The sequence below is a fragment of the Panthera leo genome, chromosome B4, assembly GCF_018350215.1.
Source record: "Panthera leo isolate Ple1 chromosome B4, P.leo_Ple1_pat1.1, whole genome shotgun sequence".
NCBI classification, from domain to species: Eukaryota; Metazoa; Chordata; class Mammalia; order Carnivora; family Felidae; genus Panthera; species Panthera leo.
In genome coordinates, this window is record NC_056685.1 from 35576391 (window position 1) to 35600923 (window position 24533).

Sequence of the window (24533 nt, forward strand, 5' to 3'; positions counted from 1 at the left end):
TTTGCACATTAGGAAACAGGGAGCAGTGGTCAATAGTTCATGACCAGTGAGGGAAGAAAAATACAGAATGTGCTGTAACTGAAGCACAATATTCTAGAGACAAGGATATTATTTCTGGGATAACTTTAAAGCAACATTGCCAGGAGCTTCTTTAGGGAACTCAGAGCCCTAGCAGTCTATAAAGTCAAAATTCAAACTTATCCTTTATTTCCTTTATAATATCCACAGAAATCACCTGAGAAAGGGAGTATATAGACCGTTTTTAGCAAAAGACTAGGAAAAAACCAAGTGTTTTTTTTTAAAAGGCCTTAGAAAAGAATGCAATCCAGTGTTCTATACACAGATAATATATAGGGAAACCCTAAAGTTAGATCTATACTTAAAAATGAGAATTCAAATATTGGAAATTCCCCTTGCAAAACAATTTACCCAAGGCAAAGGGGTTGGGATTCCTCTTTTGTAAATTACACAAAGGGTTAACAAATCCCAAAACCTTTAAGTCAACACACATGAGACTATTTAACCCAAACTTTCTTCTTATTGTGAAGAGTGCTGGCACAAGAGACTCAGACCTGGCCTTTCTGAGCTTCAGTCTCCTCATCCAGGAAATGAGGGAATACTGATCTGTTCACAGGGAGGTGGTTAAAGGTATCTGAAATGTCAAGAGTCCTTCAACAGAAACTTTCCCATGAAGTGTCCATTATGTTAGGTATTATTCTTATAAACTTTAACCATAAATTGAGAACTGGCCTTGGAGTTAGCTCTCCCCTCCATTCTAACCTGGTCCCAGTTGTCATGAAAGTTTAAGAAAGGTCAGGAAAAGTGAGTTGGGCATACTTTGACTTATACACTGAGAATGAGAAGTCTCTGAAGATAAGCTTCAGTGTCTAAATTAAGGCTTCAAGGGAGGTAAGCTGAACCAGTAAAAAAGTACACAACAAAAGTTCATATTCCATTTGGTTCTTTTTATTAGAAGTTGAGAATACAGCAAGTAAGGGAAATCCCATGATGAATGGAACCATCACACAGAGGCCTCTCTGGAACCCCAACCTTCTATGATCCCCAAAAATGTGCTTTGTGGCTTCAGCAATTTATAAAGGGGGAAGGGGAAAATACTGAAAAAGGCCACTATTTAATGGTGAATGAAGCTGTAGAGGTCCTAACCAGCCTAGGGCCAACAAAGAAAATTAAAAATCTGCACAGAGCAAGCAAGCCTCTGATGCTGAGAGTAAGGCATTCAGGCGCCAACCTGGTGAGAGTTCTCAGCAAGCACTGTGAAGACCAAGTGCATAGTGAGGCTACTGGTAGTGAGTTGCACATAGACACACACATATAAATGGGCGCACACACCCACACACGCGCGCACACACACCCTAAAGAGGGAGATTTTTACTGGATTACGCATCATTGATGTTAATTTCATTTTCCTAACAGTTTGTGCTATATTGAACCAGATTCAGCTCCTCCTTTGGGGTGTGGGGTGACTGGGCCCGGAAACTGCTACTTCTGTTGGTGTTGTTACAGGGCTGCATCTTACACCCTGTATCCCGAAGTGCATGACCGAAGAGCAAGTCTGGCTTCTGATATGTGCTGTTGCTTCCATGAGACTAAGTGAGCTTTCTTCCCGATGGCCACTGACCTGCTGGACCGTTCCCTCAAAGGGAGTAATACTGTTCTTTATGTTGTCAGGCACTGCACCAGTTCACCCACTCAGTCTTTTGCTGGGTCCCCTAGCACCCAGGGCAGTTACCTTATTCAGAACCAAAACACTCAAGTTCCTTCCAAGTTCTACCAGTGGAGTCCTTCTTCCTGGTTCCCAGCTTTTGCTGGAGATTGGAAGGGGAGAGAAAGGAGAATAATGACCAAGGAAACTCATTACTGAAAAGGAGGCCCTCCCCATATTCCCAAGCACCTATTTGGTGCCAGTCCCTGTGCTCAGGGCCTCAATGTTTCCCTCTAAAGCCCACAATCCCCAGGGTGTAACTCAATCACCTGGAGTCTTGGATGATAGCAAGTAACCTAAGACTCAAGTGCTATTTCGGTGGTTTGCCTATGAGCCAAGCTCAGGGTTCTATGAACCAGAACCTTCCCCTACCACTCTCCCTGAGGGTACCTCTGGGGCACGAAAACTCATTTTTCTATTCCTGGCAGCTCTTTAAAGATACAGCTTAAGGACTGTACCAGATTCCCTGGCAGTAACAAACAACTTTCTTTTAAAACTTCCCATCATGCTATCCCCCAAAACTGGGGTTCAGAGAATACTGAAAACTCCATGGTGGGTACTGGACTTTGCTTTTATAAGAGTTCCACTGGCCTTCTTGTTCGAAGGACAGCTGATATGTGTATCACAAACTAGGCTTACTAAGCGATGCTAGAGGTGAAATTCATCTTTCCTGATCTAAAGGAAGCATTCTCCAACCTATGTAAATGAGCTCAGGAGGCACCTGGACAAGTCAGAATCTCTTTTGTAGCTGGCTCCATGCCAGAAACTGTGATGCCAGGGAAAGGTCCACTTACATTCCCAGGAGGAAGAAAGGTAGTTAGGGCAGTGACTTTAACAGAAGGAAATTTCTAGGACATTCCAGAGCTCTATAGCAAGGATATGGAAAACTCACATCCCTTCAATCAGATAAAAATCACCACAAAATTGAATAGGATGCCAGGAAGTAATTAGATCAGAACATTTCCAGAGCTCCTCCTACTGTCTCCACTACCCCTTTGCTGGCATAACTGATTTTCCCAAGTAGATGGCTCTACTTTTTAGAAGGGGTCACTATCAGCACAACCAGTCAGTCTCTCAAATGATACCTTAACTAGAGCCTTTATCTAACACATCCTGTTAGCCTCACGTGCTGCTTCCACTGAGAAAACACATACAGCTTCCCTCTACCACAGGACTCTCAAAAGCTCTCAGACATGAGAGTGGTCATGTGATCACTGGATTAGGGCTGTACTTTCTGCCCCCCAGGGTCCAAGGTATGTCAGCCTTTAGAAGGCACCTTGGTGTACCAAGGCATTATACATTCTGGGGCCATCACCTGAACCTCCTACAGTCACCTTGTGCAAAATTGAAACAGTGTGTGGTACTTGCATGTTTCATTCTATACAAAAATTCCCTTCCCTCCCCTACCCCTATGTTTTAAACATTTATATAAATTCTTATTTAAACAGTAAGTTAGAAATCTTATTTACATTAATTTCTTTGTTCTCCCAAAAGAGCATCTAAAATCACATTCCCACCCTTTAATAGGATACAAATGTTCACCTAAATTTGTTTGTATTACTGATTTAAGGAGAGAGAAAGGGAGAACAAACCACCAGCTAAACTGTTTTCCCATCTTCTACAAATAAATATGAACACGGATCAGAAGCCAGTTTGCCAAGGGTCTTGCAGAGCCCTCAACTGATAGATCCCAAGTATAAGTCAAGGTCTGGGCCATTTCTCCTTTTCTCCAAATTGATGCACTCCATCCTTTGAGGTATGATTTATTTTTGTTTTTCTCTTCTCAGCCATGTACCAGGTGGAGCCCCAGGGGCATCACAAAGCCCATGAGGCTGTCAAAGTTTTGGGGCTCCTCTGGCACTGGCATCGATGGCCAGTAAGAGAGGCCTGCAGGTACCACAGGCCTTGGTTCAGGGTCACAATCCCTGGCTTCTGGAAGGTGTCACAGTGCATCTTCTTCACTGCAGCCTCCGCCGATCATGAAACGGAACTCCTGGAGGTTTGAGACACCGTGGAAGTGAACGAAAGCGCCAGCAACCACAAAGATGTGAAACAGCTGATGAGAGTGAAACTGGAGGCAAGGGGGAGTGGGGAGGGGGAGAGAAATCCATTCGTTATTAAAGTCTGCTAAAGAGTCTTCAGATCATTTGTGCTGAGCAGGGCAGGGAACGGAGGTGACAGAGCTTAAATTCGAAGTGTCCACAGATCTTGGAACATCCATTAGGCATATCACATTCTGCTGAACCGAAGGCTAGCCATCCCCAAAGAAATCAAGGTGCTGCCACTAAGTTTTAACCATGAAGATTTGCACACGTAACACTGCAGTATCTGGTGAACTCAGAGGCAAATGACATACACATACTCTTGCCAACAGACATCAAAGGCCCAAGGATTCCTCCTTGCCCAGCAATGGACAGCAGTTAGACATGGGGAGGTTTTTCTCATTGCTGATAGAGATTTTTATCATGGACTGAATAAAGCACCAGGGCTATGGCCATTTAAATGTTGCTCTCTCCCAGAAAAACTACAGGGATTTCTAGGATTAGGTAGAAGGTCAAAACATATGTCTGCTCAGCTCTAAGAGTCTGGAATTACATGAACATACTCTATCAAAAGACTAGGGAAGCCAGGGACTTTTAATTCCTTCTCAAATAAGAAATTGGTCTATAAGCATGTGGTGTTTTTTTCTGACTTAATCTGTTCTTTTGAATGCTAGTTCATTTCTTAAAAGGGGTTATCAATTGCTCAGTGCACCAAACATCACTTCAAAAATTACACTATTCTCTCATTATACTCTCAAAATGAAAAAGTACAGTTGCAAAAACAGTATTCATCAAGGGAAAGATATTGATTTTAAAGGTGTAAACTAGAAGTACCCACAAATCACATCCCAAGAAAGGCTTCCTAGGAAACCAATGGGGATTCATTCTCCCAAAAGTGGGGGGAGAATTATCTCCATAATCAACATCAAAATGATGATGAGGCAATCTCCAAAAGATAAATTAACTAATTTGAACCTGAAAGATTGCCTAAATTAGTATTATCTTCATTTTAGGAGGGCTAAATTAAACTTTGAAGACTAGGTGATCAACTTAGCCTACAATAATCAGCAACAGGTTTGAGGAACAGAATTCCAAAGGTCAGACTTCATATCCAGCAACACTCCAATTCTATACCTATTGAAAATGTTTCAGGCCAATTTCAGTTATAAAATTTTCCATCTGTTGGTCCCTTCTATTTCTTTTCCATCCCTTTTTCCTTCTCTCTTAACCACAATCTAGTTAACTCTACCTCCTATTGTAACCAAACACACATATACACACTCAATCTCTCATTACAAATCACTGTGTTTTAGTATCAAAAAGGACTTTGGTAAAAACTCTAGTCTATCACCCTCATTTTACAAATGAGGAAACCAAAACAAACTAAATGCATGGCCAATTCAGTGTAGTATACAGGAGCACAGATTCTGATATCAGACTAGCCTGATTCAAATTCTGCTCCTACCACCCAGGAGTAACTTGTCCTAATGTTGCTAGTCTCCCTAAACCACATTTCCTAATCTGTAAAATGAAAACATTAATAAAAGTTGCCATACCTTATACGGCCGATGTATTAAATGAGGTAATCTATGTAAAGTGATAACTCACTACCATGCCAACACCAAGTTAGTGCTCAGAAGTCATCACTGTACTTATCCAGAGAAACACTAATGAGGGATAGTTACAACTAGAATACAGGTCTCTCAGTTCTTAGTCTAAAACTTTTTCAATTATTTCACTCCCCGGTCTTCCAATAACAAACTAACAGATATGTATGTATATACACTAACTGCCCCTGATCATACTTACCCAGATATCACACTTGCCGGGAAAGAAGCGTTCAGGGATGCGGGCAGCATACAGGGCAGCGCCTGTGATATAGAGGCTGGCCATCAGCATCAGCCAGCCAATCTGCCCAATGGTGGCAGCCTTCAGGAATCCCTCCGAGATGACATAGTGAAAGGTAGGAATGATTCCACTCAGGCCAAGGCCCAAAAACACTCCTAGCAATCATAAGAACAGAATAAAGCAAAAATGCAGAAGAGAAATAAGGAAGAAGGAGTCAATATTAAAACACAGTACTAGTAATTCTACAAACTGAATATTTCAAGTGTGATGCAACACTGGCTTCTTGTTTGAAAGGAAAAAGGTTCTTCAAACTCTTGGACACTGCCACACCAGACAGCACAGCTAAGTTCTAAAAGACAGATCTATTTACAAATGCAAGGAGCCTCCCGCTAAGAGATGCTTAGTTTAACAAGTCAGCAGTCCTCAAAGGGTACAGAATTGTGTTGCTAAGGGTTTCAGGAATAGACAGTTCTAGGAGTTTGTTTAAACTTCCCTAAATGTTGCCTGTTTATAGACAAAGATTGCAAAACAGAGCAGTTTTACATATTTTATCTTCCCTGTGAAACACCAGATATTCCTGGCGTTTAAGCAGAGTGAAAGGGTGGAGGTGGCAACTGGGCGGAGGGGAGGGCACGACTGCTCCTGAAAGCTCCCAGGCCCAAAAAGTACCAATCTGGTACAGAAATCTATCAGAATCACTCCACCACAGCCCTACTGCTTTCCAGATCATTTATAGCAGTGTTTTTCAAACTTCTGGATAGGACCTAGGTTATAAGATCAACTAAGTGATCTCAATCAACAAATTTTTTTTTAAGTGAACTAAAACAAAGTAAAAATTACTAGACTGTCATAAATAGAATGTTAAGTAAAAGTCTGTAAAAAGCTGAGTAATTTATATGTGTGTGAAGTTATGAATATATACACAAATCTGTGTCCATCAAAACACCACAGGAACACCTCTCAGCAGCCAGTAACTGCTCCTACATTTTGACACAGTTAAAAATGATCTTTAACTCTCAAAATACAGGAGGCATATTGCTTGCTTTGGACATTACCAAATACACTGCTGGTATGCAGCAATATATGTATACACATACATCTCCAAGAGAAGAGGAAAATGGCAATACTCCTCACAGAAGAAAAATCATCATGATCCTGTTTCACTTGTTATTTCCCTAACTACGTGTTAAATAAAGGCTCTACTGGTCTTTCCTATCATTCTTGGAAGTCAGAACCTCAGGAACTTGGTTCTTCTGATTTGTATCACAGCAGAATGTTTCTTATCTCACATGCTTAAGCAGGCTTAGCACCACAGTTAAGTACTACTGGACGCCAATCCTGACCACTGGTTATCTGCTCATATAATCACTTAAAAAGGGAAGTCGGTAGACTGTTGCTAACAGTGGTCATTAACAAGAAGTTAAATTCTAACTTCTAACCTTCTAGGTAACCGTAGAAGAACCGCAGCTTGGATTTTAATACTCAATGTTTTGTTTTTGTTTTTTTAAAGGTCAAAAGAAAACATATTCCTTTTACTACTAATTGTTCATTCTCAGCACCAGGCTTGGCACTGTGGATAGAAAACTGAAGACATGGTTCTGGCTACAAGGAGTCCCCAGGCTACTGGGAGACAAAAACATGTCTCTCTGAACTCCACACTTCTACAGGAAAGCTCAGCCAAGGCCTTTTGGCTTTCCATATGATCTCCAGCTAAACAAGCCATTATCCTAAATATAAAAAGCCTCTTTATCCTTACATCAGAAGAGATGTATGGTGCCTACTTGAGTAGAATACAATCAGTATGGAGTGAAGTTTTTATTTACCTAAGCAGTACACATGTTAGAATAAAAATATAAAACAAAACAAAAAAAAATGATAACAACAAAAGAACAAATCACTAAAAAAAAAGTATACTCCAAGCTGACAGACTAAGAATAATCATTGTTTTACAAAGGTTACAGAGCCACTTGCTGCCTTATGGACAGCATATAGCCATAAACTCAAGTGAATTACAAAATATATACATCAGCTCATAAAGCTCACAATACCCTAAACTCTAGTGCTTTAAGATAACTGATGAACACTACTACATAAAAAGCCCTTGAAGAACAGAAACTATGGCTTATTTATATTTGCATCACAAGTACACAGCATAAGACTTGCCAAGTAGGCCTTTAATAAAATGATAAATAAATCAATGTCCAATGCAAAACTCCCGTATCTCTTACCTGCTCTTACTCCTCGATACTGAGGGGTAGCAAACATGTCCCACTGGGAAACTATGATGGCCGCAATGCCCAGCACACAGATGACAATCAAGTAGATGAAGCAAGGTTGTGGATTACAGTAGAAAGAATAATAAAGCCATGGAACAAAACTTCCCATAATAAGAAGAGCAATACCAGAGTAATCCAGTCTAAATTAAGAAAAAAAAAAATCCATTTGATGTTAAAAAGTACTGCCCACTACAGGTTCCAATTAATCCCCTATGACATGAGCTAGCAGTAACAGCCAAGAGGCAAACTAGGATGCTTGCTTTAAATTAAAAACTAAATAAATAATTTTTTTTTAAGTTCTCTTCAGATGGTATCAAGAATTCTGCCTACTCTACTGGATGTTTTTCCCTAACCACTGACTCTAATATTTGATTACAATGTAGGCTTTCAGATACGTACTTAGAGAAGAGCCGGGAGACCCCTTCTGAGTGGCAGTAGACTGTGTGGAAGAGCCATGAAAAAGAAAGGCAGAGAATGGCCCCCAAGAAGAATAATCCAAAGACCACCTTCTCTTGCAGAGGGGCCACAAAGGAGATGTTGGGGCGAAACATATAAAAGATCCCCAGGCACAGGAAGAATACACAACCTATGAAAAGAGTGTGGGGAGAGAAAAGATTATCCTTGTGAAGAAACAGTGCTGTATATTCATTAGGCTTTCAGTCCTTCACAATCATAATGATATCTAAATCAAAAGTTCCATAAGAAAAATGTTCCAAATAACTGAGGCTTATCCAAAATTTTGGTCTACTTCATACATGGTTGGTACCCTATACTCCTCAGCCTCAAAAAATGAGTTTGTAGAATACAGTAACTTATTTATCTAACAGCATAATCAAAAAAAAAAAAAAATACAATGCTGCTACTCCTTAGAAGGCTAAATTATTCCACTTCTACCTCTAGATCTAGTATAAAATTTCATTTAGAAAGTTTTTGGTGGGGCACCTGGGTGTCTCAGTCAGTTAAGCGCCTGACTGCTGATTATGGCTCAGGTCATGATTTCATGAATTTTGAGTTTGAACCCCATGCTGGTCTCTGCACTGACAGAGCAGAGCCCGTTTGGGATTCTGTCTCTCCCTCTCTCTCTCTCTCTCTCTCTCTGCCCCTCCCCCATTCACACTCTTTCTCAAAATAAATAAACTGAAAGAAAGAAAGAAAGAAAGAAAGAAAGAAAGAAAGAAAGAAAGAAAGAAAGAAAAAGAAAGAAAGAGAGAGAAAGAAAGTAAGTTAGTTTTTGGCACATATATTGGAGTCCAGCTTTCAAAGGTCCATTTTATGTTTGCTTTGCAATGAATTCTAATACCTCCAAACCCTGGCAAGAAATACAGCTTTCCTCCACCAATAGGTGTCAAGGAATATTATGCTTCTCTGGTCCTGTCCACTGACCCAATAGATTCAAAAGTGAAGGACAATAAATTATGCCCATTTATGTTATTTCATAACCAGTTTTTCAACTGCTCTTTTTCACAATGAGATACATGTTTTTATTGCTTAGGGAAAGGCCACTTAACACAAGGAAGGCACAGAAATTAAGAAGTTAAACATGTGCTCCCTCTCTCTCTGTCCCTCCCCCACACATGCTGTCTCCCTCTCTCTCAAATATAAACAAACATTGGGGCGCCTGGGTGGCTCAGTCGGTTGGGCGGCCGACTTCGGCTCAGGTCATGATCTCACGGTCCGTGAGTTCGAGCCCCGCGTCGGGCTCTGTGCTGACAGCTCAGAGCCTGGAGCCTGTTTCAGATTCTGTGTCTCCCTCTCTCTCTGACCCTCCCCCATTCATGCTCTCTCTCTGTCTCAAAAATAAATAAACGTTAAAAAAAAATAAAAATAAAAATATATAAACAAACATTAAAAAAAAAAAAAAAAAAAGAAGTTAAACATGTGCTATGTGACTGGCTGTTCAATCTATTTAATAAATCTTTTACCCCTGAGTTGGAAGTCAGCAACAAGCTGGATTTGATTCTCTATTCCACTCTCACTACACTAGCAGGCAAGAACTTGGAGACACAATGGAAGTCAAATGTGTGATATGAAATGCAAGTCAAATCGGGTAAGCCAGAAAAGATTTAACATATTCACAATGTTATGCGACCATCACTATTATTTAATTTCAGAATATTTTCATCACCCCAAAAAGGAGCCTATACCTATTACATTCATCTCCCACTCCCCATTACCCCACAGCCTTAGACAACCACAATCTACTGTGTCTGTGGATTTTCCCATTCTGAGCATTTCATGTGTATGGATCATACAGTCTGGATTATGCCACTTAGCATAATGTTTCAAGGCTCACCCATGCTGCAGCACATATCAGTACTTCATCTCTTTTTACTGTGAAATAATACTTCATTTGTATGGATATACCACATCCTGTTTACCCATTCACCAGCTGAAAGATGTTTGGATTGTTTCTACTTTTCAACTATTACAAATAATGTTGCAAAAAACATTTGTATACATGTTTTTGTATGAATATGTTTTCAATATTCTCGAGTACCTAACTAAGGAGCAGAACTGCTAGTGACTCAGTTTAACTTTCTGAGGAAGTGCCAAACTGTTTTCCATAAAGACTGTACCATTTTACATTCCTACCAGCAATGTATGAGAGTTGTAATTTTTCTACATCCTTGCCAAGATTTGTTATTTTCCATTTTCTTGATTATAGCCATTCTAGTGAATATAAAGTGGTATCTCATTACATTTTTCAAAGTTTTTGATTTGCATTTCCCAAAATGACTAATGATGTTGAGCATCATTTTTTTTTTTAACTGAAACAGAGTTGACACTTCAGCATCTTTCCATGTGTTTACTGGCCATTTGTAGATCTTTGGAGAAATGTCTATTCAGATGCTTGTCCTTTTCTTGTTTAGTTGTAGAAAGTTATTTACTAGATCCTCATCAGCTGTATGATTTGCAAATATTTTCTCCCATTTTGTGGGTGATCTTTCCACTTTCTTGATAATGTCCTTTGACATACAAAAGTTTTTAACTTTGAGAAGGTCCAACTTATCTATTTTTAATTTGGTTGCTTGTGCCAAATTTAGGCATCAATTCTAAGAAACTGTCACCTAATTCAAGGTCACAAAGATTTACATCTGTGTTTTCGCCTAATGGTTCTATAGTTTTAGTTTAGGTCTTTGATCCATTTTGAGTTACTTTTGTATATGGAGTGATGTAGAGGTCCAACTTGATTCTTTCACATATAATTACTCAGTTTTCCTGAATACCATTTGTTGAAAAGATTAATCTTCCCTCGTTGTACTCTTTCTTTAATATGCAATCATGATGGAAAAAAAATTATAGATCACATTCTACTTCAAGTGAAACTAAAATTGTGAATATTTTAAGTAATGACTTTGAAAAATCAGGGTTTTCTTAAATGTTCATTTTTGTTTTTGAGAAAGACAGAGACAGAGTGCAAGCAGGTAAGGGCAGAGAGAGGGAGACAAAGAATCCAAAGCAGGCTCCACGCTCTGAGTTGTCAACACAGAGAGCAACACGGGGCTCGAAGTCACAAACTGTGAGATCATGACCTGAGCCGAAGTTGGACGCTCAACTGACTGAGCCACGTAGGCTCCCCCAAAATCAGCTTATTCCTATTAAATAACCACCCTCCTCACATTGTTCATTAAAATATTATACACATTTTGTATAGCAAAATGGCCTTGGCCTGGTTCAAGGACACTGCTGACAATCTAAGTAGAGAAAAATATGACTCAGCTATAATAAAATCAAAGTGCAAACTAGGATAACCACAGAGTAAACCAATAAGAAATTATCATTAGAAATTCAGAAAACAAAATGGCAAGTCCCAAATACATTTTAAGTTTTATCCTTAACCCTCAAATACATGGGGGAAAAAAATATAAAGTGAATCACTAATTCCTGACACCATTGATATTACATACCCAAGAGATGGGTCCAGATGTTTCCTGTCTCTGTGTGTATTCTGAAAATGCTCTTAAAACAGGCCCGGAAAGAAGGCATTGGGGGCCGATGTCCATGTAAAAGGAAATCGTTATCCTTGAGCCAGTCTGGTAGTACATCATGAGGGATTACTCGCCATCGGCCTTCCCATACCTGGAAGAAGAATATCAAATACGTATGTGGTTGTGTCAACATAGCAACACTGGTTGCCCTAAAGGAGTGGTTTCAAGCTTGGTTTCAGTCTGGCTAAAGGCAGGGTGAGAGGTCCACATATACAAACTCTCCTTCCTTCATTATCCACAACAAACTTTACCTCTGAAAATTCCCTGTGGTATTAAATATGACCGTTCTTATATTTAATATTTCTGTTGGTGGAAAAAAGAACTACAGTTGACCCCTGAATGTGGGTTTGAAATGCATGGGTCAACTTATATGCAGATTTTTTACAGTACAGTCCTATAAATGAATTTTCTCTTCCTTATGATGTTCTTGGTAACATTTTCTTTCTCTAGCTTACTTTATTGTAAGAATACAGTATAGTTGAGTTTATGTTATTGGTAAGGCTTCCAGTCAACAGAACCCTATTAATAGTTAAGTTGGTATACAGAATTGATGTAAAGAACAAAGGCAAAAGAAAAAAGTAAATTTCCTTACAACTTACAGCCCACTGACAAGTACTTGGGACAGGCAGAGTGGCCTTCTTCCCGGAACTCGCTGATCTCAATGTTAATACTTTGCTAGAGGCAAAAGGCAACCTTAACTTGACATTAGCCTGAACTCCAGGATCCTATAAGTCTTCTTTAACATATGAAGATCCCTTTGGAAACTTTCTTTATCTTTACCCACTCCCCAAGATACATATTAGCAATCACCCTCCAAGCATATGGCCCACTGATACACATCTGAAGGGTCTCATGACAAGTGGTTTTACTAGGCAGTAGTAAATGATCTTTTCTTAATAGCAGCTAGTCCCTCAAGGTCCTGGAAATCTTGCTCCCAAATTCCTTAGAGATTTATGCTATCCCTAACCTCCTCCCAACTTAAAAGTATATAATCAGTCACACATAACCCCAATGCAGCTCTTTCTGCCCACAGGTCCTATCCCATGCTTTAATAAAACCACCTTTTTTGCACCAAAGATGTCTCAAGATTTCTTTCTTGAACATTTGCTCCTGGACCCCAACAACATATCAGAATCACTTTTGTGTCTTCTGCTAAAATCTCTCCCTCTCCCTTCTCTTCCTACCACAACAATCACCAAGGGGTGCCTGGGTGGCTCAGTCAGTTAAGCGTCTGACTTTGGCCCAGGTCATGATCTCACAGTTCGAGCCCTGCTCTGTGCTGACAGCTTAGAACCTGGAGCCTGCTTTGGATTCTGTGTCTCCCTCTCTCTCTCTCTACCCCTCCCCAGCTCATGCTCGTACTCTGTCTCTGTCAAAAATAAACTTAAAAAAAAAAGAAAAAGAAAATCACCAAGCTTCAGTTTCCTCATTTATAAAATGAAGGTAACAATACTTTGATTACTTCCTAAGGATCAAATGAAATAACCCAAAGCAAGCCCCAGCATCCACCCCACAGGTGGTATGTAATCCTGACCATCCCCAGAGGCTATTTATTACCTACCTAAGAGTTAGTGACTAATCCACCCTCAATCATGCTGGAGAGATGGTAAAGAAACTCAACCTTCACTGCCCTTCAAGTCTCGTCACCACCTCCCCTTCTCCCTTTTCTTCACTGTCCCTCCCCCAAAGACTATAACAGGAAAGGGTCAGGAATTTGGTACTCTTCCTTAAAATAAGTTTGTCAACCTCTGCACTGTTTCTTTTAATGTCTCTCAGCCCAGAGAGTACACATCACAAGGATCACTTAATCCTCAACTAACTTATTTCTACTAACCAGAAGGATACAAGGAAAAATGCCAGGTACGTGGTCAACCTACAGGCTTCAGGTTCAGACAATGACCCCCACACTTATCCCCCAGGGTTCTTGTGACAAATAACACGGCTAAGCTATACAAACTTGGCGCTCTCTCTCTCTCTCTCTCTCTCTCTCTCTACTATGCAAAATGACTTTTGTTCCACATCTTCCTGTTCTCTGCTATCCTTAATCCTTCTTACTGAAATACATTTATAAAAGAACTGATCTTCTGTGTAACTCTAAAGGAAATGAGAACAATTTAAGAGTAGACGTGGCCCTCTTAACACTATTGAAACTCACTCTCTAGCCTCCCCACTTCCTGTCTCACCTTCTAACTCAAACTGTGAGGCCTGCAGTTACGGGTGCAAATCTGACCATTCCATGCTTGTTCATAACATACAGTAAAAAAATAATAATGCCGGGGCGCCTGGGTGGCGCAGTCGGTTAAGCGTCCGACTTCAGCCAGGTCACGATCTCGCGGTCCGTGAGTTCGAGCCCCGCGTCAGGCTCTGGGCTGATGGCTCGGAGCCTGGAGCCTGTTTCAGATTCTGTGTCTCCCTCTCTCTCTGCCCCTCCCCCGTTCATGCTCTGTCTCTCTCTGTCCCAAAAATAAATAAAAAACGTTGAAAAAAAAAATTAAAAAAAAAAAATAATAATAATAATAATAATGCCAAAAGACTAATCTAGATTTTTAATGTCTACTGGTATAAGGACTTTCTGGAGAGAAAGAGAACATTCCAAGATACTGAATTTCTTTTATCTGATTTTTACTTGAAAAAAGATAGTTACTGTTAATGTTAACTTTACAAGATGCTACTCTGTTTCACTTTGGGAGAATTTTATATGCTAACAGGGAGAGAAAAAGAGAAATCAATCCTCACAACTGCTCCGTAGTTCACAATATGCAAACAGCTCTGTGTGACAATATGAAAAGTGCTATTGTGTTATCCCACACAGTCAAAATGAACACTTTCTGCAGTCAGAAAGAATATGTTGAGTTTCTTACTAGTTGTATTTGCCTGTAATATCAGAGTGATTTTTTTCTCCACTGTTTCTAAACAAACATTCTAACGGTCTAAACGGAGCCAAGGTGATATACTTTCATAATTATACTGAAATTAGTGTCATATTCAACTGACATTGCAACCTCAATTCTCAACTTGGGAGTCCATCCAAATGCCAACCCAAACAGGCATCCTCTTTTACTTCTCCATAGTAAAAAGGATAGGATCACAGCTTAGTCAAATACATATTCATTTATAAGCAGAACAAAGGCACTGCATAGAAGAAATGTCTGAGCAATGGTCCACTGGATTCATATTAGACCATTAACGCACAAAACATTTATTCTTAATTGAAGGCTGGGAAAAAAGAGACCATGATCAAACTTAGACACTCAATAAAGATTATATGATTTTATTTCCCCTATTCCTATAAGAAAAGCTTTTCCAAAAGGGATAGTAAGTATACAAGCAAGGCCACAGGACACTTCATTTTAAATACTGTTTACTTGCTTCCAATACAAGAAAAAAATTTTTTCTAGTGTCAAGTACACTCAGGTGCACTACGGCAGCAGGTGAAACAAGCCTGGAGAATGTCATGTCACAGGAAGCCCCTTCAGACCACTCTCACAGACAAACTCTAGAGGGTGATAAGGGAATGGTAATAATTTTTGTGCTCCATTCAGTTTTCTTCAGTAAATCATAGTTTGGAGCAAACAAATGCCCTAGTTATTCTCCCATTAGCTGTCACACTGAAAGTTTTATTTGCTTTATTCTTTACTCTTAGTTCAGAAAAAGAGAATAAAAAAGAATAAAAGAAAATAGGACCCCACTGATCTATAAATATTAAAAATCCGTAATGGCCCAGACACTAAATATCCAACTTTGAGAGATTTACCATCAAATTTGCCTGTTGAAAAACAAAATGTATCTTCTATATACTTTTGTATTCATTCTCCTAAGACAGCAATCACTAGAAAGAATGCATTGTTTTGCTTGGCTTTTTGCTATGGTTTTGCTTGGTTTTTTTTTTCATCAATTTTCAAACACTGATTAAAATTTCCTAGGCTCTAAGTAGACCCATAAATATTTATACCCCTCCCTCACCACTCTTCATCCATCCCTTTATCTTAGAAGGGGTGTCTATAATGTCCTCTTCTCATCCTCTTGTCCAAAGTATAGTATTCTAGAGTCAACTGGCCCCAATTATTTCTACCACCACTGTGAATGTAAGCAAACCTAATTTAGTTTTCAGGATCCAAGACCACAGGCATAAAAAGTCTTGGTTTCATGAAACCCATGAAAAAGCTAAGAGTCACAAAAATTTCTCTCTAAATGATCAAGAGTTCTCCAGAAATATTTAACAAATGAATTTATTTACACATACAAACATAGATTGACTTGTGACTTTAGATCTGTCAGAGCCCTATCTAATGATCACATTATCAAGTAGCTGTAAATTTACCAGTGTCCCTATTTTCTCTAAGAAAGCACCCCCAATTCCAGTTACCGATTTAGAAGGAAAAAATCCCCACAATAGGTCTTAAAGAATCAGATAATGTGTTAGAATAAAAACTTTAGAGACTGAAAACATGCCAGCTAAATTGGAAATCCTGGATGTTCATGAAAACCAGGAAATTTCTATCTAAAGAATAGTTTGATTAGCCAAATAATCTTTAGCAAAATTAGCACATTTGCCATCACAGTCAAATAACAAAAGAGATTCAAGGCACTTGGGACTTCAGTATCTCTAGGCATCATCTCCCCCCCCACACACACACAACTTTCATCCTGTCTTATCTAAACTATCAACAAGACATCTATTCTGTTAACTTACATCAGGAAACACTTGTTAATAGATGGATATTCTAGTTTTATCACAACCTTATCATGGCTGCTGCAGGCAAACAAATGTATTTTGTCTTAAACAGGGTTAAAGTCATGATATTGTTTCTGTCTCCATTTTGCTACAGATTATCCCCAGAGTAAACCAAAGGCAGCTCTCCTTAAAGGTTTCTGTTTGGGAAGGGTTAAATATATAGCATAGGAATAACAAGAAACTGTCATCTTACCTTACAAACAAATTCTTCCATTCTTTCCATAGCATGATGTGCTTGTAAAAGAGGGGATATACCCATAAACCCCTCATCTTCCTGAGAAACTTCATCATTGCACTCATGTTCCTCAGAGATCTGTAAGGCAATCAAAGAAACAGTCAGGGACAGAGACCAGGGCCAAATGAAAGAATCAATACACTTTCTTTGAAAAATTATAAATGAAGTAATTCTCTCTTAAGGTCAAAGCAAGGCCTCAAACAAGTAACAATGTAGGAAGTAAAGTCAGTTTATTATAGAATTAGGACTATTAAAAATGAACAACAGTTAATTAATTCTTCTCTAACAGACAAATGAAATACAAGAACATTCCTATGTTTGTTTTAGTAGCAAATTCCTGGGGTAGCTTGAATGGTTCATTTTTTGTTTTAAGAATATATTCACAGTTCACATATTATTACTACAAAATTGAGAAATTACTGAGGGGAAAAATCTCCAGGAACCCCACCTGGTGTGTATAAAATAAATAATTGTAATGCAATGTGGTAAGTGCTCTAGAGAGAAAAAAGGGGAAAAAAAAGAAAAAAATTTTACTCAATTCTTAAGATATGCCAAGCATAAAAGAAAGGATTTTATAAAGGCCATCTAACTTAATCCTGACAGCCACTTTATCATTAGATAAGTTTTCTTATCCCCATTTAACATATAAAGAACATTAGGCAAAAAGGTTAAATAAGTTGCCTAAGGTTAAGACTAATAAAGTGAAAAAGTAAAAACCCCCCACCCACTGCCTTTCTACATTCTTGACAAAATGAAGAAAGAAATGATAATCTGGTTAGACCTTAAGAAATAAATCACTAAAATTAAGACTTCTATTTCCAGATGAAGCTTCTACTAGACAGAAGGATACTGTGAGAAGGGCAACTGACCAGAAGTCAGAAGACCTAAGTCTGGTTTTGCCACTAGTATCCATGGAACTTTATATAGGTCTCTCAACCTTTCTGAGCCTCAAGTTCCTCATTTCTAATCTAAAAGAGGAGTTTAAAACTAAACAATCTCTACAGTTTTCCCTATTCTCTAAAATTCTGATATTCTGCAACTTAGTGAATAAATGAAAGCACAAGAGAACGGTAATTCCATATCTAATAAGTCTGCTAAGATAAATAGTACTGCTAACATACCTGCATGAAGAAATGAAATGACCTTCTACCTCCAGTCAGAAAACTGGTAAAGGATGAACATGTAGGCACAATAGGTAATCTACCACAACACTTGAATTTGGACATGTTTAAAATGAAATCCTAAGATTTTAGTTTCCTACTCTTTACTCTTCAAGAAAGCTAGGGGCTTAAGTATTAAGACGCATGTAAGACATGTAACATACCCAATCTCAACTGTTAAAAAATTATCTTCTCCAAGAAATCTATCTTGACTCTGCTTCTCTACAATTCTTACTTATAAAACACCCTCTCTTCATTACTTACCTAAAACTTATTGACTGTCCTTCGGTGCCCAGTTTCTCATGATTGCCACTTTCCCCCAAGGCACTTTTAGTTTGCTTCTCCCATTCCCAGAAAATTTTATTAACCTAGATATACTACATGTTTATGTGCTATGGCTCTTCGGAGGGCTACAAACCACTGTAATATTTAAGACTTTTTCAAATCCCCCTCAATCAAGAAGCAGTTTTCACCAGAGAATATCATGCCCTAATCCATAGCAACTGCCTCCCTTTCTGAACTTCTCTAACACTTGAAGTCTGCAGCTCTCATTTGACAACGAATATAATATCTGATTTACAGCTCGTCTCATTGACTTATACTGTTTTATTTCGTGTTTGACTGGATTTTACTTTTTTAGTGTATCATTTCCTAAAGAAGACTTTAAGTGTCTTTGTGGTCTTCTTTCCCATGGCCCCGAGAACAGTTCTCTGTAATATGTTATATACTTCATGGTGGCCTCAATTAATTAATTAATGCTTTAAAATTTTTTCAACAAAAATTGTTAAAGGATTGTGCCTAATAAAACATAAGATTAAAATGATAAACTTCATTAAAACATCAAATACAGGGCACCCAGGTGGCTCTGTCGGTTAAGCGTCTGACTTCAGCTCAGGTCATGATCTCTCGGCTTTTGAGTTCAAGCCCTGAGAGTCAGACTCTGACAGCTCAGAGCCTGGAACCTGCTTCAGATTCTGTGTCTCCCTCTCTGTGCTCCTTTCTCGCTCCCACTCTCTCTCAAAAATAAATAATAAAAAAATGTTTTTAATCAATTATATGAAAACTGAAAATAGATAATAGTTTAAAATGATTGGCAGACTGATTTTAAAGTATAAAATATAAATTTATATATAAAATGTAAAACAGCTCAAATATTTATACATGTTCAACATGTATTTAATTCTTCACAAAGAGTAACAGAAACAAAGATTCAGTCTGGACTTTCTCACAAATAAATTATGCCAGCAGTTTCTAATAAAACTACAGATGAGCACATAAAGTAGAACTATAGTTAAATGTTTCCTGTACTATCATAAGTAAAATCCTATTAAAAGTTGTAGACCTGTCTGACATATCAATGGGATTACTTACAACCAGTTAGTTTTGAGTATCAGGTTAATAATGCATTTGGATCCACAGAAGACTACTGATAGGAAAAGGTAAGCCAGCCTCCCTGGCAAACTAAAGTCATTTTATGCACTTAATCTTAAATTATAGACTTAGATAAGAAAGGAGGATAAGGTGACCTTTCTCCATAGGTACTCACCACTATACCCATATACAGAAAAGAGAGATGAATGGTTCAACTTCCCAATCATGGGGAGGGAAGAGGAATAATGACCCTGTTGCTGGGGAAGAAACAGGTTCACATCTTCAGCAAAGCTAATACATGTTTATTGAAAGAAAACAAGTACATTCAGAATGCAAGATGTATGGTCTAAGTCAAATACCAACTAGTGTACAAAAACACTGTTTATACATTTAGTCAAATATTTTTTTTAGGAAAAGGTGGCTTGCCATAATGGATTAAGAGTGAGTCTAAAGTCAGATAAACAGTGACTACTGATAAATTCTATCATCTTTGACAAGATTGTATTTAACTAAAGCATCAGTTCCCTTACCTGTGAGATGATTTTAACAATATTGTATCTACAATACAGAAGTTTTCAGGATCAAAGATAATAAATAAAAAGAAACTATCACAGGGCCCAGGACTCAGAAGACAAGAAATAAATGATGGTCCTTACTATTATGATGATGGGCTAGGTACTAAGAACATTAAAGTTAGTATCAAAACCTAGTGGAGAAGCCATGCATGTAAGTAAATACAGCAAGGAACTAGTGAACAGTATGAACTGTATGAAAAAGGTCTGATGCAAATAGAAAAATATTTAACTTTGGCACTGCTGGGAAGTTTTCTAGAAAAGTAACATCTGAACCAAGCCCTGGAAAACGTGTAAGAATCTGGAGCAGAGGAAAAGTAGGACAACCATAAAGGTTGTTCTCTTTATCTGACTTAATACCTTGAAAATTCAGAGACCTGGGAGCACGGGGGGGGGGGGGGGGAACAAACACAAAACTAAAGATCAGGGCAACCTGGTTTCAAATGTCTCTTTTGTGATTTTTTTTTTTTTTTGGTCTAAGGAAGTTTACAAAATGCTTAACTATATACTTCAACAAATACAGTTAAAACAGTCCAGGTTTTAGAGTCAGAGGCCTGGAAGAAATGGCCTATTCATTTCAACCAATACACCATATTATACATTTCAAAAAGAATTTTGGATGATAAAAAATATTGCACCAGGACTCTAGAGATCTGCATTTTAGGCCTCAATTGTCTAGGCTTACTTACTACCAAATCCTCCACTGCCTTGTACCTTTGACCCTTCATTCTAACTATGCTGAACATTTAACAGGTTTAGATACCAGTACACACCAGTACATACTCGATACATGTTAGCTATTATTGGTACTATTCCCTAAAAGCATCATGCTATTTACTTCTGTGTCTTCACATCTGTTCCTTCTGTCCAGAATGTCCTTAGGCTTTTCTCTTAGTTAACTCTGAAACTCAAATTTTACCTCCCTAGATGCCCAGGTGAAATTAGAGTTGCTCCCATAGTACACTCCACAATCACATAGCACTTAGCATAAATGTATCAATATACTTGTCTGTCCTTCTGACTAGAGTGTCAGCTGCTTAAAGGCAGACACTATGTCTTATCTTTGTATTCCAAGAGTGCTAATACATACTTTAAAAAAAAAAAAACAAACACCAGAAACATCTGCAGAAAATTGATGCATCTTTTAAAAAAATTTTTTTAATGTTTGTTTATTTTTGAGAGAGAGTGAGAGAGAGAGAGAGACAGAACGAACAAGCAGGGGAGGGGCAGAGAGAGAGGGAGACACAGAATCTGAAGCAGGCTCCAGGCTCTGAGCTGTCAGCACAGAGCCCCCACAAACGGTGAGATCATGACCTGAGCTGAAGTTGGACGCTTAACCGACTGAGCCACACAGGTGCCCCAATTAATGCATGTATCTTTACTAAAACTAAATGACTCTTGGTATTCCCTCCATTCTGATATTCCAGGAACCAAGTTTAGGTACTTGGAAGAAAGTTGGGACTTTTTTTTTTTTTTTTGAGAGAGAGAGAGAGAGAGAGAGAGAGGAAGAAGGGGCATATAGGGTGGGGGGAAGAGGGGATCTCACGAACCGTGAGATCATGATCTGAGCGGAAATCAACAATCAGATGCTTAACTGATTAAGCACCTTAACCAGGTGCCCCAGGTGGGGCTATTTAATAGGAAATAGTAGTGTGTCAGAAGGAAAAGCTTACGAGGTAGGGGGTAGGGTTGGGGTTGTGGGGAAGCAGGCTAAATTAGTTCAGTTTGAAGCAGTTAAAGGTCCAATATAGAGGTCAGTACTAAGATGACAGATTTAGAAATCACTTTTGTGAAAAGACTACTGAAGTTGAGGTGGCTGAGATAGAAGAGTAAATTCAGGATGTGTTTACCACAATCTATTGCAACTACTTGAGCATTATTACAAAGGAAGGACAGCAAAACAGAATTGTTACTTATTGTGTACTAACCACATCCCAGACACTGTACTAAGTGCTTTCACAAATTAAATAATCAAATCCTCAACAACTTTCTGAGATGAGTATTTCCATCCCCATTTTATGATATGGAAATCCAGACCAAGTGTGGTACATAAAGAAATGGAATCTAAGGGAAGTTACACAGCCCTAAGTGATACCTTGATTCCCAACCTAATGACATTATCTTACATAGATGAATTAAATTCCTTGTCAATTTCTATCATGCATTTTTTAAACTAATATTACAAATATGGCCATCATGTGGGGGTCTGTTAAATGTTTTTGATGTTTAAAGAAGGAAAGGGGTTATTCTTGAACCAGCAAGTCCATTCCTAAGTATACAGCTAACAGAAATATTTCTATATGTTCACCAGAAGTACTAGAATATTCATAGAAATACTATTTATAATAGCCTGAAACTTGAAACAACCCAACTAGCCTTTAATAATAGAATAAAGGTGTTATAGTCACACAAAGAAAAGCTATAGATAGAAAAGTAAAAATGAACAAACTATAGCTACACAAAGTACAAATGAATTTAATGTACATAATACTGAATGAAAGAAGCCAGATACAAGAGACATATTGAATGGTTCAGATGACATAAAGTACAAAGACAGGCAAAACTAACCTATACATTAGAAGTCAAGGTAATAGTTACCTCTGGGAAAGGGATAGGCAGGCATCACTATGAAGGAGGGAAGGTATTAAGGGGGCCTCTAGGGATACTGGTTACACAAGTAGTGTCCAGTTTATAAAAATTTACTGAACTATTCACTTATGACATATCCACTTTTCTGTATGCATATTATATACTTCAATAAGGTTTTTTTTGTTTTTTCTTTCTCAAAAAATTTGGGAAATGATGCAGAAGGGATTAGACATTCAAATCCAGGTCTCTCTGAACTCAAAACTCTGGGTTTTGGGGTTTTTTTTTCCCTTTTACCGAACTGCTTCCTTTGAGATTATCTACTGAAGCACAGAAATGGCTTCACTAAATAAAACCAAATTTGGTAAAAGTGATAAAAGTAGCTATTAAGTAGGGCTATTTAAGCAAAGATACCTAATTAGGTCAATCTATGAAAAACTAATTATGACCCTCATTCAAGTTTTATCCTCTAACAAGAGTTAAAACTACAGGGGGGTTGAGGAAACTTTAGATATCACCTAGTTCCAACAACTTCATTTCAATATTAAGAAAATAAGGCCCAAAGAAATAAAATTGGCAAAAACCACACAACTGGCTGGCAGCAGACCAGGACTAAAACGCAGGTTCAATCATTCATTCATTTTTTTCCTTACTTACTGAGCAAATACAATATTCCCAGACTATTTAGGTGCTGAACATAGAACATAGACATGTTCAGGGCGCCTGGGTGGCTCAGTCTGTTAAGTGTCCAACTTTGGCTCGGTTCATGATCTCATGGTTCGTGAGTTTGAGCCCCACGTCGAGCTCTGTGCTGACAGCTCAGAGCCTAGAGCCTGTTTCGGATTCTGTGTCTCCCTCTCTCTCTGCCCCTCCCCTGCTTGTGCTCTCTCTCTCTCTGTCTCTCTCTCAAAAATAAACATAAAACAATTACAAAAAAAAAAAAAAGAACACAGACATGTTCAGGTTAGTGAAAACATAATAACAAAGTCAATTTTTTTAAAGATGATTACAAAGTCTAATAAGAACAATATCCAACAGATTATGTCCTGTTCTTTGGATTGGGCAATCTTCCTTTTTAAGGTGAAACTTAAGCAAATCTTTTCTTTCTGACACAAATACAGGCCTCCAGTGATGTACCGTATCCAACATTTGTAAGTACTTTCCATGTACTAGGCATTGTTCTCACTGCTTTACAGGTCCTATGCTCACTACAACACTGCGAGACAAAGTACATGTTATCAGATACTCCATTTACAGAAAAGGACACATTTAGTTACTCTGGGCCAAGGTTTACTCTGCTGAAGTTCCACCAGTCTAGAACTATACATATGTGTCATGAAAAGGAAAAGGCTATAATCGCTTGTTCTCAAATTCTAAGTGTGCCCCAGAATCATGTGAGGGAGTTTGTGAAAACTAGATTCCTATTGCAGAGATTTTAATTTTAAAGGACAACCGGGGATGAGGCACTGACCTCCCATGTAGTCAAAAATCCTGTATAACTTCTGACTCCTCAAAAACTACTAACAGTCTACTATGGATCAAAAGCCTTAAAAATAACATAAACATTTGACTAACACATATATTGTATGTTACATACTGTATTCTTACAATGAAGTAAGCTAAAGAGTTATTTAAAAAGAGAATATATATATATTTATAGTACTAGTACTACATATATCAAAAATCTCTATATAAGTGGGCCCACACAGTTTAAATCTGTATTGTTTTTCTTTTTTTTTTTTCTTTTTTTAACATTTACTTATTTATTTTGAGGGAGAGAGAGTGCAAGCACAGGGGAGGGGCAGAGCAAGAGGGAGAGCGAGAATCCCAAGCAGGCTCAGCACTATCAGTGCAGAGCCTGATGTGGGGCTTGATCTCATGAATGGGGAGATCATGACATGAACCAAAATCAACAAAGGGATGCTTAATCAACTGAGTCACCCAGACGTCCCTAAACCCGTATTGTTTAAGGGTCAACTGTATTTGATTTCCAGTA

General features: G+C 38.4%; 1 protein-coding gene across 4 annotated transcripts in view; it reads right to left on the reverse strand.

Moving 5' to 3' along the window:
- Positions 1–950: 950 nt before the first annotated feature.
- ADIPOR2 (adiponectin receptor 2) overlaps positions 951–24533 on the reverse strand; it is an 85185-nt gene continuing 61602 nt past the window's right edge. For all 4 annotated transcript variants that reach the window (XM_042945424.1, XM_042945426.1, XM_042945425.1 and 1 more), the window contains exons 3-8: positions 16807–16926; positions 11798–11969; positions 8289–8475; positions 7842–8029; positions 5575–5768; positions 951–3794 (exon numbers count right to left, since the gene is read on the reverse strand). In XM_042945424.1, the coding sequence (XP_042801358.1) occupies positions 3666–3794; positions 5575–5768; positions 7842–8029; positions 8289–8475; positions 11798–11969; positions 16807–16926 (990 nt within the window). In that variant the 3' untranslated portion in view covers positions 951–3665. The remainder of the gene's footprint in view (positions 3795–5574; positions 5769–7841; positions 8030–8288; positions 8476–11797; positions 11970–16806; positions 16927–24533) is intronic.